General features: G+C 38.3%; 1 protein-coding gene across 3 annotated transcripts in view; it reads right to left on the reverse strand.

The window, feature by feature from the left end:
• Window positions 1-15573: 15573 nt before the first annotated feature.
• PTPRK (protein tyrosine phosphatase receptor type K) overlaps window positions 15574-17854 on the reverse strand; it is a 436319-nt gene continuing 434038 nt past the window's right edge. For all 3 annotated transcript variants that reach the window (XM_081140405.1, XM_081140404.1, XM_081140407.1), the window contains one exon: window positions 15574-15851. In XM_081140405.1, coding sequence (XP_080996531.1) covers window positions 15798-15851 — 54 coding nt within the window. In that variant the 3' untranslated portion in view covers window positions 15574-15797. The remainder of the gene's footprint in view (window positions 15852-17854) is intronic.

The raw sequence follows: 17854 nt of genomic DNA on the forward strand, positions 1-17854 counted from the left end.
TAGAATGCCTTAAATATGCTAGGTGCTGGGCTCTTTCTGCCATGGGCTGTGCAAGGTGAGGCAACTCGTTTCTCATTTAAGAGGAAATATCTTGACATTTTCACACCATTGTCCTACTAGAAACTTCATAAGATCAGAAGTCAGCGAACTTTCACATGTTGTTTTCCTTCCTCAGTCATGTTTTGTCTTGCTAAGGCATCTGGTTGTGAACTGCTTCTTGATGACAGGGCCAAATTATTATGTCCCAACATGATATTCTGTTATATATCCAGGTGATCAAGGTCCCTCTAGACAAGAATACCAGCTATCCTAAGGTACGTGTCTGCAGCAATAAGGTAAAGAGCTTGCACCAGCATGTAAATCACCATGCTGTTGCCTCACTAAAAATCCTGCTCAGAAAAAAATTCTCAGCTCAACTCAACAGTGCACTTAGTGACATAGTTCACATTCTGGTGCAAAACCCTTAATTCATTGGAGACAAGTAAGAAACATGAACCAAAAATCAGTTCACAGATGACACTTTCAGGATCACTGCTTCAGTCTAGACTATAACATGATAGAGATCAGACATAGCTTTGATAAAAGACAGTAAAGGTGAACGGCAGAATGCTGGGCAAAGGTGAGGTGTTGCAGGTTACATTTACTGATGGGAACTAAAAGGAAAGCATTTGCTAGAGCAGTAGATGTACATCATATGCCAGAGGCAGATTTGTTTTAGAAAAGATACCGGCTATTGCTTGCTTCTTACTGCCAGGGTCTCATTTTTCCCCCGGCAAGGAGTCTATTCAGGCACTCATCAAATCTATGTGTGACCCAATCCCATAATCCAGTTTGATGGACTGTGTCTTTAGGGCCACTTCTGGAATCAATTATTGTAACAGTCAAAATTCTGGCAAGAAATTGATGACATACTCAAGTGATAAATTGAGGAGCTGAAAAAAAAAAAAGACCATTTACAGTGGAACTAGCAAGTTTAGGGGTTGTAAAGGTTGGTAAAGTACCCAGGAAGTATCAAGGGCTAAAATTCATTACCATCCCTAGACCTGAAAGGGTGAAAGGATGAAGCAGTGTTTTTGGAATCTGGAGCACTAAAGTCATGAGGTCAGATTGATACAGAAATGCAGCCAGTATAAAAAATGTAGACCAGCAAAAGAACACCACTTCCCTGCCCTCCTGCCAGCTCTTCTCTGGTTGGAGTCTTGCCTTGGTAAAGCCCAACTCTAAGTTTGAGCAAGGGCCCAAGTGATGCAGTCAGTCCCTAGAGGTGAACCTCTCATGACACAGGGGTAGGCAGAGAATTGCAGAGTAGCTCTTAAGAGGCCAAAAGAGAAAAATATGCACTCTTGAAAGACAAATAGATAATATAAATTCATCCACAAGAGAAAATTTTGATAAAATAGTTTATATCTCTGCAATAAAATACCACAGAGCAATTTAAAAAATGAACCAGCTTTCTGATGTAAATAAACCTCAAAAACAAAGTAAGTAAAAAACAGAAGGGAGCAGCAGGATGCCCGCACTATAACATTTATGTAAAATTTAAAATCCAATAAAACCATATTTTAATAATACATAAATGTGAGGGAAAAGGTGTTCTAGCAATAACCACTGGGGATGCAGTTCTGTATACATCACTGTCACAGGTTGAATATGTCTGAAAATATCTTCAGTCTACCCCCACACTTGAATAATTTGGACAGATGTGTTAGTTATCTACTGTTGTGTGTTGTGGGTTGAACTGTGTCCTACAAAAAACATGTCCAAGTCCTAACCCCTGAATGTGAACTTTTTGGAAGTAGTGTCATTGCAGAAGAAATTAGTTAAGTTGAAATAAAGACACACTGTAGTAAGGCGGGCCCTTAACCAGATATGACTGGTATCATAAGAGGAGAAGAGACATGGGAGGAACACCATGTGAAGATCGATGCAGGGACAGGGGCGGAGCAGCTGCAAGACAAGAAATGGCTAGGGTAGCTGGCCACCCACCAGGAACTAGAAGACACATGGAAGGGTCCTCCCCTGCAGGTGTCAGAAAGAGTATGACACCTTGATTTCGAACTTTTAGCCTCCAGACTGAAACCACACATTTCTGTTGTTGTAAGTCACCCGATTGTGCTAATTGTTATAGCAGCCCTAAGAATCTAATACAATCTCAGGACTCTTACTCAGGGTAAATGATGTGCTTCTCAGCTATCAGTCCCCGTTAAGTAGGGCAGAGTGGACTCCATCTCTCAGTCCAGGGCAGTCTTTTCTTCTCCTGGCCTTGAATGGTTCAGGCCATAGATATGCAGAAAGAGGCTGGTCCATAATTAAAATTCTGTCATTTCAAAAAGGTTACATAAATGGAATCCTACAGAGTCTACCCTTTTGAGACTGCCTTTTTTAAACTTAGAATAATTCAAGGAGCCCAGCATATCTCTTACTGTCAGTCAGCCATGTGACTTCAGTTTCGCTCTGGTCCTGCCCATCTCCCCCGTCAAGCCCCAGGTTACACAGCTTCAGCCCCCCCTTCCCCACTCACTGCTATGGATTTCTATATGCTATTTAGGAAAGCCTCACCAATTCTGATTGATGAGATTTTCATTTCTAGTTTTCATAGTAGGCTCTGTAGTTATAAAATATGTTTATATGTAACTATCATTTACGTGTTTAGACTAGAATGGGTGGAGAGATTTTTCTTATATTCAATCAGTGATATTGAATTGGATGAATTGCTATAGTCCCCTTAGACCCAGATTTATTTTTTGTTTATCATGGTCTGGAGTCAAATTACTTACTAAAGAGCTCATTGAATCTGTGAATACTATAAATGAAATGCCAAAGTGCTTAGGGGAATGAGTTATTCAGTGTAACCAAAAAATCATCCTGGAAAGATCCCAGGAGCAGATGCCTGAGGGTTTCATTTATTTGTGTGCTTTTTTAGAAGCAGAGGCACTCTGCACTGTTGTGGAAAAAACAAAGAAGAAATAAGCCTGGATTCTAGGTCTGGCTTAAATTATATATAATAAACATTTTCTGAAATCTGCCATGTGCAATGCAATACATTAAACTGTAGATTATACAATGTGCGGGCGTAGAGACTGGAGAACCAAGATGAATCATGTACCCAAACTCTTGGCTCTGGCTTACTAAGCCCACATGCTGCGGTCTCTCTCACTGACCACACTGTGCTACTCTCCTCAGTGTGCACCAGCCTCAGTGGTCACTTTCTCTTTTTCTACACATCCAGTTTTTACCATTTTGGAACCTTGGATTGAAAGGGCCCTCTCCCTTAATTCCCTGCAGCTATCCAGGTCACGTAACATCATCCATTGCATAGCACACATCACTCTTCATAGCACATATTGCTATCTATCTGTCTTGACTGTTTATTTGTTCTCTCTGTTTGTATTTCTATTTTCTCTCTCTGATTTCTCTCTTTTGTGCATGGTTTTGCACAAACACAAGATTTGGATTAAAATCCTGTCTCATTTTCCCTTTCTTTTGGATGTTACTGACACTCAAACAGTAAGAAAAGCAATACGCTGGAAAGGGTACTATCTCTATCTGAGAAAAGGATTATGGACTCAGGAGTTAATGACTACCTGATATTTCCTTCTAGATTTAATACATGGGGAGATGGCTTTGGATTAATTACCACTGGTGAGTGGTTGGACGTTTTTAGAATTGTATGTGGCATATAGTTGAATCACCGGGTTGATGATGTATGTGCTGTGGCATAACTTTGGTTAGTAGAATGTCTGTCTTCGAGTCTCATCTTTCAGGGAAGCTTGAATGCGTTTTTCAAAACTGAAGTACAATATCACAATCAGAATATAGACATTGATACAATCCACCAATCTTATTCAGGTTTACTCAGTTTTCCTTTTACTCATTTGTGTCTGCATGTGTGCGTATATTTAAATCTATGCAATTTTGTTGCTAGCGTAGGTTTATGCATCCACCGCCACAGAGAAGATACTATCATCATAAGGATTCCTTGTGTTGCCCTTTTATAACCACAACCACCTTCCATTCACCCACTCCATCCACATTACTAATCCCTGGCAATAACTAATAGTTTCTTAATATCTAAAATCCTGTCCTTTAAAAAAGGTTACCTAATGGAATTCTACAGCATACCCCCTTGTTGGGATGGAATTTTTAAATTTAGAATAATTCCCTGGACATTCTTTCAAGTTGTTGCTTATACTAACAGTTCATTGCTTTTTATTGCTGAGTGGTGTTCCAGAGTATGGATGTACCACAGTTTATTTAACCATTCGCCAGTTGTAGGACCTCTGGGCTGTTTCCAGTTTGGGGATATTAAAAATAAAGCTGCCAGGAATATTCATGTATATTGGTTTTTTGTGTGAAAATAAGTATTTCCTTTCCCAGGAGTAACATTGCCAGATTGTATGTTATTGCATGTTTAGTTTTATAAGGATCTGCCATACTCTTTTCCAGAGTGGCTCTACCATCTTACATTTTTACTAGCAATATATGCATGATCCAATTTCTCTGCATCCTCACCAGATTTGGTGTTTTGTGTTGTTACTAATTTTTATCTTAGCCATTCTGATAGATGAGTGGTGAAATTTCATGTGGTATTAATTTCCATTTTCCTAATGGTTATTAATGTTGAACATTTTTTATGTGCTTGTCATATTTGTATCCTCTTAAGTGAGATGTCTTTTCTTCCACACATTTTCTAATTGCATTCTGTGTGTGTGTGTGTGCCTGTGTGTTTTCTGTTGGGTTTTGAGAGTTCTTATACATTATAGATGCTGCTCCTTTCACTGGATATGCAATCTTGTCCTTTATCCTTCTTACAAGAGCAAAGACTTTAATTGTGACAAGGCCCAAATTATCAATTTTAGTTTTAGGAATCATGTTTTAGGGGCCAAATCTAAGAACTCTGCTTAGCCCTAACTCCATTTTTTGAAAGTCAATGCTGCACTTTTCCGATTAATATAGCAGCATAGAAGCCTTAATATTGGATAGAGGGATTCCTCCCACCTTTTGCATCAAGATAGCAATATAGGAAGCCATAATATTGGGTAGAATAAGCGCTCTCATTTTTTTATTCTTTGTCAGGATTGTTGGGATTTTATAGGAGCTACATTAAACGTATAGATCAATTTGGAAGAACTGGGATATTTACTATGCTGAATCTTCCAGTCCACAAGCAAATATCTATCTCCATTTATCTAGGTATACTTTGAATATTTTTTGTCAGCATTTTGTTAATTTTCAGCTTGTAAATCCTGTTTATGTTTTGAAAAGTATGTACGTATTTTATTTTATTTTAGGTCATTAATCACATGGTATTTTATTTTTATGAAATATACTTTTTAAAAATCTTTATTGTTGAAAGTATTACAGGTGTCCCATTCCCCCCCCCCAATTGACCCCCTCCACCTCGCTCTCACCCCCTCCCCAGGCCTTCACCCCGTCATTGTCTGTGTCCATGGGTTATGCATATATGCATATAACTTCTTTGGTTAATCTCTTCCCACCCTCCACCCCCTTCCCTCTTCCCTCTGAAACATGATCGTCTGTTACATGCGTCAATGTCTCTGGATCTATTTAGTTCATCAGATTCTTTTGCTCATTAGCTTCTTGTTAAAGAAGACCCTTCAGCATTTCCTGGAGTGCTGGTCTGGTGGTGATGAACTCCTTTAGCTTTTCCTTGTCTGAGAGGTTCTTTATCTGGCCTTCAATTCTAAATGATAGCTTTGTTGGGTACAGTAATCTTGGTTGTAGGCTCTTGTTTTTCATCACTTTGAATATTTCTTGCCACTCCCTTCTGACCTGCAAGGTTTCTGTTGAGAAATCAGCTGACAGTCGTATGGGTGCGGCCTTGTAGGTAACTAATTGCTTTTCTCCTGCTGCTTTTAAGATTCTCTCTTTGTCTTTAACCTTTGGCATTTTAATTATGATGTGTCTCACTGTGACCCTCTTTGGGTTCCTCTTGTTTGGGACCCTCTGTGTTTCCTGGACTTGAAAGTCTATCTCTTTCCCCAGGTAGCGGACGTTTTCTGTAATTATTTTTTCAAATAGGTTTTCAATTTCTTGCTCTCTTTCCTCTCCTTCTGGCACCCCAATAATACGAATGGTGGGCCTCTTGAAGTTGCCCCAGAGGCTCCTTATGCTATCTTCATATTTCTGGACTCTTTTTTCTTTTTGCTCTTCTGGTTGGGTGGTTTTTATTTCTTCATATTCCAAATTGCTGATTTGATTCTCAGCATCCTCTACTCTACTGTTGATTCCCTGTAAACCATTCTTCATTTCAGTTCGTGTAGCCTTCATTTCAAATTGGTACTTTATTATGTCATCGATTTTCTCAATTATTTTCGTCATACTCTTACTAATATCCTTGAGCATCCTTATAACCATTATTCTGAACTCTGTATCTGTTAGCTTGATTGGATCTATTTCATTTAGTTCCTTTTCTAGAGATTTCTTCTGTTCTTTCCTTTGTGACATGTTTCTTTGCCTCCGCATTTTGGCTGCTTCCTGGTGTTTGTTTCTATGTATTAGGTAGAGTTGCTATGTCTCCTGGAATTTGTAGAGTGACTTTGTGTAGTTGGTGTCCTATAGGGTCCAGTAGCTGAGCCTCCCCAGTCACCTGAGCTGGGCCTTATAGGTGCTCCCGTGTGGGCTGTGTGCACTGTCCTGTTGTAGTTGAGCCTTGGTTGCTGTTGGCGTCACTGGGAGGAATTGACCCCTGGCCAATCTGCTGTGAGGACCAGCTGCAACTACAGCCAGAGAACTGCTGTGCTGGAGACACCCCTATGGAGCAGGATTTACTTCAGTGGGGCTTTAGTGTTCACCAAGTGTGCCCCTTGAGTGTGTCACTCGTGGACGTGGCAGGGTTGTAATCCAGCGTGGTCGAGTCTGACCACCAGGTGCACTGTCCCTGGGGCCTCCCGGGAGGTGCAAAGTCAGCCTGTGCCAGTGCCTTGCCCAGGGCCACCCAGCATGAGCTACACAGCAAACCGTAGTTGGCTGCTCCTTGTGCTGGGCTTGGAGGTGCCCAGGAGAGGCCAAGCTATGACCAGTGCAGGCTGCTGCTAGTGCCAGGCCTGGGGCCCCTTATCAAGCCATGTGGGGCCCGCTGCTGCCTGTTTGAGAGATTTTAGGAAAGTCCTAAGCATGAGGCTCGAGAGGCCACTTGCACAGAAAAGCCCCTGGAAATGGCCTGGATGAGCCGCAGGTGGGGAGGGGCGGGGCCTCCGGGAATCACGGGGCGGGGCCAAAGGTGCGAGTCAGGTGCTGGCGATTCAAACATGGCGCCTGCCTGCGGGCTGTGTGCGGGGAGGACTCGCCAAAGGAGCCATGGCCTCCGCCAGCCCTTCTGCCTGGGAGGAAGCCGCCCCTCCAGCTCTCGCCCAGATCTCAGGCAGGTTAGTTCCTCCCCGAGTGTCCCGGGTCCTTTCTGGCTGCTGCCCGGCGCTGGGCTCAGAGGGAGCGCATCTGGGTGAGTCCGTGCCGGGCCCTTTAAGAAGAAAGCCTGGAGCTCCCGCAGCCTCCGAAACTCTTAGTCACAATCCCGCTGGTTTTTACAGCCCAGAGTTGTGGCGACTTCTCTTCCCGGCCCTGGAGCCCTGGGCTGGGGGCCTGCTGTGGGGCTGGGACCCTTCACTCCCCCAGGAAACCTCCACCCTGAGATTCCCTCCCGGGTTTGACCCACGGCACCGGGTGTGGGCCCGCGGCCGCGTCTCCGCCCCTCCTACCGGCCTCGGTGCTGCTTCAGCTCCCTGGTTGTGGGGCTTCTGTGCAGCCAGGTCTCAGGAGGCTCTGAGTGACGGTGGTTCTGTGTTTTAGTTGTGATTTTGATGTGGTTGCGGGAGGCGGCGGGTGCAGCTGTTACCTACGACGCCATCTTGTTTCTCAAGTATTTTTTTTTGGAGTAATAGTAAATGGTATTCTGCTTTTCAGTTTCATTACTTTAGTGTTAATATATAAAAATGCAATTGATATTTTTGTGTTGATCTTCTATTCTGTGAATTTACCTAACTCACCTAATAATTCTAGGGCTTTTTGTAGATTGTTGGGGATTTTCTACATGGACAAACCATGTCATTTGCACGAGGGGAAATTTTATATTATCCTTCATATCTGTATGACTTTGGGTTCGTTTTCTTGCCTTATTGCAATGCTAGAAATTCCTGTACTATGATGAATAAAGTAGTGAGAGGACATTATTTGCCTCGTTCCTAGTGTTACAGGGAAAACAGTCAGTCTCTCACCATTTAGTATGAAGTTAGCTGTGAGTTATTTTAGATGTTATCAAGTTGAGGAAGTTCCCCTCTAGAGTTTTTTCATGAATGAGTGATAAATTTTATCAAATGCATTTTCAGACAATAATACGATCTTATTCCTGTTTTCTTTAGCTTGTTGATATATGATGTATGACATTGATTTTTGAATGTTTGCCTAGCCTTGCATACATGAAAATAATACCACTTGGGTTTTGCCTGATTATTTTTAATTTATTGAATTCAGTTTGTTAATATTTTGTTGGACATTTTTATGTAAAATTCATGAGCTATATTGATTGATGTGGTTTTTCTTGCTTTTTTTTGGTATTGTTTGTGTTAGATTTTGGTAACAGGTTTATACTGCTCTTCTGAAATGAGTTCAAAAGTGTTCCTCTTCTATTCTCTGGAAGAGACTGTGTAAAATTAGTGTTTATTCTTTAAATGTTTGATAAAAATTCTCCAGTGAAATCATCTGGGTGTAGAGATTTTTTTTTTTTTTGAGGAGAGTTTTAAATTATGAATCCAACTTCTTTAGTGGTTACAGAAATAGTATTCAGAGTATCCATTTCATCTTGGTTGAATTTAAGAGTTTGTGTTTTTTCAGAAATGGTCCATTTTTTCTAAATTGTCCAACTTATGAGTATATTTTTTATAGTATTTACTATCTTTTTAATGGCTGCAGTATCTGTAATGATGCCCTCTGTTACAATCTTGATATTGGCATTTTCTGTATTCTTTTTTTTTTAAATCTGTCTTGCTAGAGGTTTATCAATTTTATTTTTTAAGACCAAGATTTCAATTTTATTGATATTCTCTAATTTCCTATTTTCATTCCTACTGGTTACTGATCTTTATCATTTCCTCCCTTGTGCATGTTTTGCTTTATTTTGTACTTCCTTTTCTATTTCCTTGAGGTAGGAACTTAGGTAATTGATTTGAGACCTTGTCTCATTTCAAATGTAAGCATTTAATGCTACAAATTTGCGTTGTAGTACTGCTTTAGCAGCATCTCACACATTTTGATAAATTGTACGTCCTTTTCTTTCAGGTCTGTTTTTAAAATTTTTTTTGAAAACTTCTTCTTGTCCTATGAATTATTTAGTAGTGTGTAGCTTAATTTATATGTTGATTTTCCTGTTGCCTGTTATTGAATTCTTTGTTTGATGCCTTTATAGCCATAGGACATACTCTATAGAATTATTTTAAACTTGTTGAGGTTTTGTTTTATGGCCCAGGGTATAATCTATCTTGGTGATTGCTCCATGGGTACTTGAATAAAGTGTATTCTGCTGTTGTTAGGTAGTGTGTTCTAAATTTTTAAAATTAGACACTGTCAGTTGATTGTTTTGTTCAGATCTACATTTTTGCTGATTTTCTGTCTGCTAGTTCTATCAGTTGCTGTGGGCAGGAAGGGGGTGGGAGAGTAGGGTTTGACATTTCCAACTTTAATTGTGAATTTGTCTTTCTTTTATCACTATGAATGTTTCCATAGTGTTATCTTTTTTAATTCTCTTATTCTTAGCCTACCTTTCATTGAACTATGAAATAAATTTCTTGTATGTAGTATATAGCTGTCCATTTAAAATTGAATATGACAATGTTTTTATTGGCATATTTAGACCACTTAAGGTAATTATTGACATGTTAGCACTTGTCTGTCATTTCATTGTTTTATTTTCTCATTCTTATTTCTGCTTTCTTTCCTTAATTTCCTGTGCATTATGTGAACATGCTTTAGAATTCCATCTTGATTCATTTAGTGTTTTTAAGAGTATCTCTTGTATGTTTTTTTTTTTTTTTTAGTGATTTTTCTGGGCATTACACTGTAAATATGTGACATTACAATCTAGTGCTACTATTATTTATCAATTTGAGTAAAGTATGGAAAACTCATTCTATTTATATCCCCTTTCCTCACTCTAAATAGAGCTTTCTTAAATATCAGATGATGTTATTTTTGTTTCAAATGACCAAATATGATTTATAAAACAAGTATATGAAGTACATTCCATTGTATTACTCATAATTCTCTTTTTTCCTTTCTGATGCTTGAAAATTCCTTTTATTTATTTTTTTTGTTTGAAGAACTTTCTTTAGCTGTTCTTTAAGGATAGGTCTAGCAACAAAGGTAACAGAGACCAATAGCCTACATGGCTTAAATATTTACTATCTGACTCTTTCCTGATATGACTTCTCTAGGTTTTAATTACTTAAACTTAATAACAAGGGCATTGGACTTGATCATCTCTGATATCCTTCTAATATCTATCATTTCATTCAATAAAATTATGATTATGTGAAGGCAAATTTGTTCCCTCAATGACCACATTTGACCTCAGACAATACATAGCTTAACATTGGAAGGTAAATAATGAACAAATACTTATCATGCCAAGAATATAACATGAAGGTGAAAAGAAATTAATTTCAGTCTGCTGACTGTGCTTCAGGTAATTAGATTTATGGAACTGGAGTTCAAGTTCCCACTGTGGGCTGGCAAGAGCCCACAGTTTTGCACCTGCCATGGAAGTCAGCATTTACCAACACAACCTGGAAGGCTGGAGCTTCCACAGATACTTTCCTGCTCTTGTGACTAAAGTAGTTCCGGCCATCCCGTAGCTCACAGAGCACGTGCTCTCCCTTTGAGTTCTCTAAACTATTACTTCCAGAAGAATTATTTTCTAGTCATCATTTTTGGAGTGCTTGCTAGGTAAAATATGTGAATTATTTTCTAAAATATGCTTTTCTAAATTTAGTCCAGGTAGGAGGGCACAGTGAGACATCACTTGGTTTTTGCTTTTTTTTTACATTTGAGGAGTCAAGACTCATATACACATATTTTTAGGACAGAAAATTATGTAAGAAAAGAAGGTAAATAGGAAACAAAGAATAACTATGAAAAATAGTCAAGACAGCTATTTAAGACAACTGAAACTCCTGTTTCTTTAAAAACATTTTCAAAAGGCCCGGACAGTAAAGAGGTATTCTCCAGTTGAGATCACAAATTGGGAGCCTGCAGCTCTTAAGACAGCCAGATGCAGCCTCCTGATAAGCTTTGTTTTGCACAGCATTGGTTCAGAAGTTTAGTTTTTCAATTTAATTGGTTGCCAACATTCAAATTTCTGGACCCTCTTGAGAGTGAGTCACTCTTGGGTCCACATTTCCACATGGCCGGGAGGCAAGTGACATTCTCTTTGGGCATCACATATGCTTTTGAGTCCAAGTAGGAGTTGGCTTTCCCACATGTTCCCTCCTATCCCCATGTCAAACAGCAGTTGCCATTTATCATCAGTCTCATGTTATTGTTTCTTATAGCAGAGCTGAAGATGGTAGGATATCTAGTATCCATTTTTCAATCCAGAGTAGGGAAATGTAAGAAGGGATATGCGTTTTAATAAGAATGGGAAACATATGTTTTTGTAGAGATGAAAAGTATCCCTACTAGAAAGTTCACAAGCTAAGGATGCCTGTTGTAATACAACCTGAATGACAATTCTGAAAAATACCTGTCCTATTTCCCTCACTCACAGGACCCACTGTTGCTTCCCGCATCTCTTCTTTTTCAACAAACAGGTAAAAGCCAGGACGCTCTTGTCTTCTCTACTTTCCCAGTTTGACTTCATCTCAGACCAGGCAACATGGTGGGAATGCCCGGGAGTTGATGACAGTGTCTCTTTGGTGTTTATTATCTTCCAGGTTAGCATTTCAATTCACTTTGGAGGAATCTAGAAATTCAGAACTGTTAAGATATCTACCACATTTCCATCGATTTTTGGACAATTTATATTCCAGAAACCACTTAGAGCTTACTTAAAGTAGATCCCAAGATAGAGCTTTTCCTCTCAGTGTCAGAGCAATGATATTCTAATACTCTGCAGAGACTGCTTGAACAGACCAGTTGTAAACAAATTTGGATCCTCTCTCTCTCCACTAAGCCTCCCTAATGTGTGAGGAGACTGTGAAATATGTAAGTAGAAATCGTTATGGGAGGTACAGCCAGCTTTCATCTATTTTCACTTAGGATAGTGTTTAATAAAAATTGCCCCTATTTAATAGGTGTATTTACTAAGACACTGAAATGAGTCTAGGAAGGTTGTGGGGTTTCTGCCTATGGAAATATTTTATAGAGTAAATATTCAATATATTACACTGGGGCATGGGATAGAATATTAATTCCTGGCTACTTTGGAATTAAAAAGGAATGCTTACCAAAGTGCAAAGAAATTAAATATAAATGTACAATTGTCATTCCCCTATAAAACTTAGGCAAATTTCAAAGGTGATCTTCCATAGTTAACAGACTACCTCATATTTCCAGTTGAGCAGAGGACAGTCATTTATCTCCTGCATTTTAATATTTATTGGTGTCTAGTAAGTTTTTTAGATGCCAGGGACCTCCTTGTGTATCTACACCATTTTCGAGCAACAGAAAAGATTTGAGAAGATGTTGATGTCTGACTTCCAAGTTTGTTACATGAATACCTGCAACCTGAGATTCTCAAAAAGGTGAACATTGAATGAGCACATTAGCACATCAGTATAGAGGTAAACATGTCTTGTCCAAGCAAAAATACCTTTTTTTGTTTTTGTTTATCTCTCAGTGTCAGAGATCATTTAGCTGTGACACAGAAACACATTCGTGCAAAAGCCTTTCTTTTCTCTAAAGACTAAATATTAGAAAAAGGCTAGGCAGCTCAGACTAGAAGGCTAACACTTTCAAGAGTACTTGGTTAAAACTTGTAAATTCCCAGTTGCCTGTGTGTCTCTGTTGACACAATTCCAACATTTCCCTAGTGGCAACCTATTCGAAAGAGATCTATAAAATTCAATTTTATGACAGCCAATTAAGGAATAAGTGACATAGAGACAAGAGGCCTTTAACTGTGGAAAGCATGGCCACTTTTTAAATGTTCTGACAGAACATTTCCTGCCCAGTGGGACATGGCCAGGCATGGGACTACTCAGGGAGCTCTACATGGGTATAAGGTACAACTTTTGGAATATAAATTTTGAGAAAAACAGATTTAGCGACCCTTCTCTCCCAGTTGTCTCCTGATGAATTGGTCTCTATGGTGCCCAAAGAAAGAATGCGTGATGCATGACATTTTCATTTCTTGTTAGAGATAAAGAGGACTCCTTTTGTTCTTTGTCTGAATTTTGGAGGCCACAGGGACCTCTGAGCTCAGTGGACAGTGGTATTTGTGGTGATTTTGGTGATGTGTGGATGCAATCCATGAGTAGAAATGAAATCAGGGTCATGCAGCAAAGCAGAATCCTCCATAGGACTAATATCACTGGGTAAAAAAATCTTGGGTATGTTTGTAGATTTTTTGTTAAATGCATCCATGTTTAAACTTTTTTTTTTTTTTTAATATATCTTTATTAATTTCAGAGAGAGGAAAGAAGAAGGAGAGAGAGAGTTAGAAACATCAATGATGAGAGAGTCATTGATCAAGCCCGCAACCCGGGCATGTGCCCTGACCGGGAATCGAATCCCGATCGCCTGGATGCTAGGTCGACTCTCAACCGCTGAGCCACGCCCGGCCGGGCTGCATCCATGTTTAAATGGAACTTAGTTTTCCTATGAAAAGATGAAGTCCCTTTATCTAAATTCTTACCAATAAAAGTCACAAATGTTCAAATAATATACACAGCAAATGGAGTTTGAAGATGCCTGGAATGGCTAATACTTTATGAGAAAATCAAGAATGAAGTGCCAAATTTTCATTGTCGTGAAACAGGGAAGCAGTGTGTTTAGTGGAAGAGAGGGAGCTGCTAAATCAGACTCAGATTTGAATCAGTTGATAAATCATTTACATTCTCAGCTTCAAGTTCATCGGTAAAACAGGGATGATAATTACTATTTGTCAAGTTTACTATAAGAAAGAAATAAGGAAATATAGATTATATAAAAGGATAGTGACATACAAATATGAAACTCAAAAACAACTGATGTCAGTTGTTTTCAATTTTAAAAATTGAAATTCAGTTTTCAAAGCTAAAAGAAATTTGTGCTTAGAAATTAGTTTCACTTCTAATAAAATTTTTGTGGTCTACGTGTATCACTGGGAATAGGGTATTTAACTGGGAGCAGACATGAAAATTAGGAGGAAATGACGTGCAAACAATACCTGATGTAATTATAAAAATTTTATTTCACTCTTACTTTAATTAAATCTTTATAAGCACCATGTCATGTACTGGCAACCTAGAAAGAGGGTACTGGAATGCTTTAGTCAACAACAAACTGCAAGCTGATGATGTTTAGTTACAGCTACACGGAGCATGTGAACGAGACCACATCTAGAAAGGTTCCCTTGAAAATCCTGTGACAATGCACAAGACAGGGATCTGGCATTAATCTGTTCACACCTTCTATGGTCAGAACCCGAAGCTTGTGCATGTAAACATCAAAAGAAACATTTTATCACCTTGACAGTTTACGGTTTGCTAAAACTTGACCCTGAAAGCATAAATGCTGCTATTTGTGTTCTTGACCAGTGCTTGGCCATAAGCTGAAAAGATCAATTCCTTTAAAATTTAAATGATGCTAAAAGGCTATGTTCTATGCTGCACACACGACCAGCAAGGCTTCTGAATGTGTTCAACTCTCATGTATGATCACCAAACCATTATTTATTTACCTAATGAAATTGTGTGAAATTATACATTTTCAGCAAAATGTTTTAATTTGGTCCTATATTAAAAGACCCAATTTCCAAGGTGTTTACATAAATTTAATTCACAAGCATGTACACAAGAGAATCACTATAAAGAACATCGCTTCCTGGTTTATGAATAAAAAGTTTATCTGCTACTTACACTAAAACATACAAAAAATAATCTACAAAAATCGTTTACAATCGATTTTAGTGAAAGAAAAAGCTTCAGGAAAAAAAAAATGATTGTGTGGTGGTAGTATTTTAGCCATCAAAAAAGGAATGTCAGTAACCAATAAATATAATGTGCTTTCTCCATATAGACATATTTACACTTGAGTCTTTGGCTTATGTATTTTTCTAAAAAGAACTTTAAATGATCCAGCCATCATTGCACATTAAAAGAAAATAAGCCAGTTATATATATTTATATATTTATCTAGAGATGTGCTACACTTGAAAACATATAAAAAAATGAACTTTACTATGAATTTGCACAGCTTTTCTTTCTTCTTCCTTTAAAGACCTAACATCTTTCATCTTAAAAAAGGGAGAAAAACGCCACGTAGAAAGTTTTAATTCATGCAACACGCAGTGGCTGCTCCACTGAAACCAGGAGAGAAAAGGCGCATATTCACTGTACAAACACCAGCAGGTTCTCATTTGAATCTGGTTCTTATTAAATATAGTTTATGTGGCCCGAAATGTCGACGCTTTCATACAGTAATAGAAACTAATTGAGTCCTTTTTATTTAGTTACACAACTTCATAAGAAAAATACTTTTACCTCTCGAATGTAAAAGTCTCCCACCCCCCACGTAAAATCTCTCCGCACAGGTGCTGGCTCAGGGCCGAGCGGGCTCCTCCTGCCCTGGCGCTGCGCTCTGGCCCACTACGACGACTCCAGGTACTCCAGGGCCACGTCATAGCAGAAGCGGTACTGCTCCTGAGGACGACACGGAGGGGCAGAGTGAGAACAGGCCGGCCGGCCGGCGCGGCCGCGTGAAAGCTCGGCAAGCAGTTTAGGGAGTCAAGAATTACAAACTGTTTTCTCCGTACACAAGCTGGATATCTGGGAATCGACATTTTACATTTGAGTTTAATGACTGCTGTTTAAAAGAGACAATGTAAAAAGATGCGTTGTCTTTGCTTTATGTATTTTTTTAATCAAATTAAAAAAACCTCCAGTATTTTTCTATTTTTAAAATTTATCTTTATTGTTGAAAGTATTATAGATGCCCTCTGCCCACTGCCCCTATTCACTCCCCTCCACCCCCGGACATTCCCAGAACTCGTATTGTCTGTGCAGGCGCTATTCATGCATGCGGGTAAGTTCACTGGTTAATCTCCTGCCCCCAGCTTCCCTCTGAAACAGGCCAGTCTGCTGCATGCTTCTATATCTCTGGATCTTTTTTTTTTAACCTCCAGTATTTTTAAAGCTGATTATAGTAGTAATAACTGATCATGACAGAAAATTTTTCCAGTATAGAAAAATATAAAGAATCATAAAAATATTTTTATAATTCTATCATCAAAAAATAAAATTGTTAAAACACTGACTTAGTTTTGCTTCAGTCCTTTTTTTATGCATGGTTGAAATAATAATTACTTTAGAATAAATACAGTTGCCTACATATATCTGAGGATATAATTTTATATTTTATTGTCTTTTGTGTAACATTATGTACCTTTTCCCCATGTTAACACCTCTTTTAATACTACATAAAAGTCTAACAGATGAACTGTTTGACTATTAATTGCATTAGTTTTTCTTCTATTATAAATAATGCTACAGTGAATACATGCATATATAGCTCCACACTTTAGATACTTTTTCTTAGGAGAAAAAAAAGCAGTCACTTCAAACTACCACTTTACAATTCCAAATTCTTACTTTTTGACAGTTTTTGGTCCATCAGAGTATTCAAGTAAATTTTAAAAAATGGTTTGAGGTTCTTAAATTTTTTTGAGCTTCTTTATACTTGAAAACGTATTTCTGCTGCCTTTATTATTTAAGATAATTTTGTTAGCAATAAAATTTTTGAGTTTAAACTGTCTTTCCGCTAAGTTCATCTATGTGTTGCTTCATTATTTAGAATTTGAAAAAATTCAGAGACTGTATTACAAATTATGACTTATAATATGTAACTTATTAAAAAAGTTCCAATTCAATCCCAATAGGTAAAATTCAGGCTGAATTGGAGAATAATGTGAAACTCATGTTATTTCTAAAGTGAACTTCCAGGTGTCTCCAGCAATAAACTAGGTCAATAAAACCTTTCCCCAAGAGGTCTTTATCAATCCCACCCTAATTATCAAGTAGACATGATTTAAATTAGCCTACCACTGTGGCAAGTGCATCTGAAGAACCCAAAAGTGCTTGAAGCAGTTATGTCTTTTTAATCAGTCTGTAGCAATTTGTTTTACACTTAAATTTCCTTACCAAGCTTGTCAGTACAAGTCAATAGCACACTGAACTAATAATTGACCCTGATGAAACACAAATCAGGGGGTGGGGAGTTTTGTCAGAATTCATGGGACATAAATTAAAGGTAAATAGTAACTCTTTGGAAGGTTTTAGAATGGCAGGGTTTAACCGTATAATTTTTTCCTTAAAGTAATGGTGGAAAAAATCAAAGTGAAATTTGGAGGTGAAATTTGAATTCTGAGGCCAGAAGTGACCCCACTGATGATTTTAAGATGACTTGATCTGAGATATAGAGGCAGAGCTTACATTAAGAAATCTTCAGACTGCAGTTTGCTTTTTTTTTTTTTTTTTTTTAAAAATAACACTTTATTAAATTTATTGGGGTGACAATGGTTAATATGAACATATAGGTTTCAGGTGTGGGTTTCTATGTTACAAGATCTGTATATTTGAAAACCTGTATTTGCAAAGATATCTATACCCCTATGTTCATTGCAGCATTATTCACAGTGTCCAAGACA

This window comes from Miniopterus schreibersii (assembly GCF_964146895.1).
Source record: "Miniopterus schreibersii genome assembly, chromosome: 6".
NCBI lineage: Eukaryota > Metazoa > Chordata > Mammalia > Chiroptera > Miniopteridae > Miniopterus > Miniopterus schreibersii.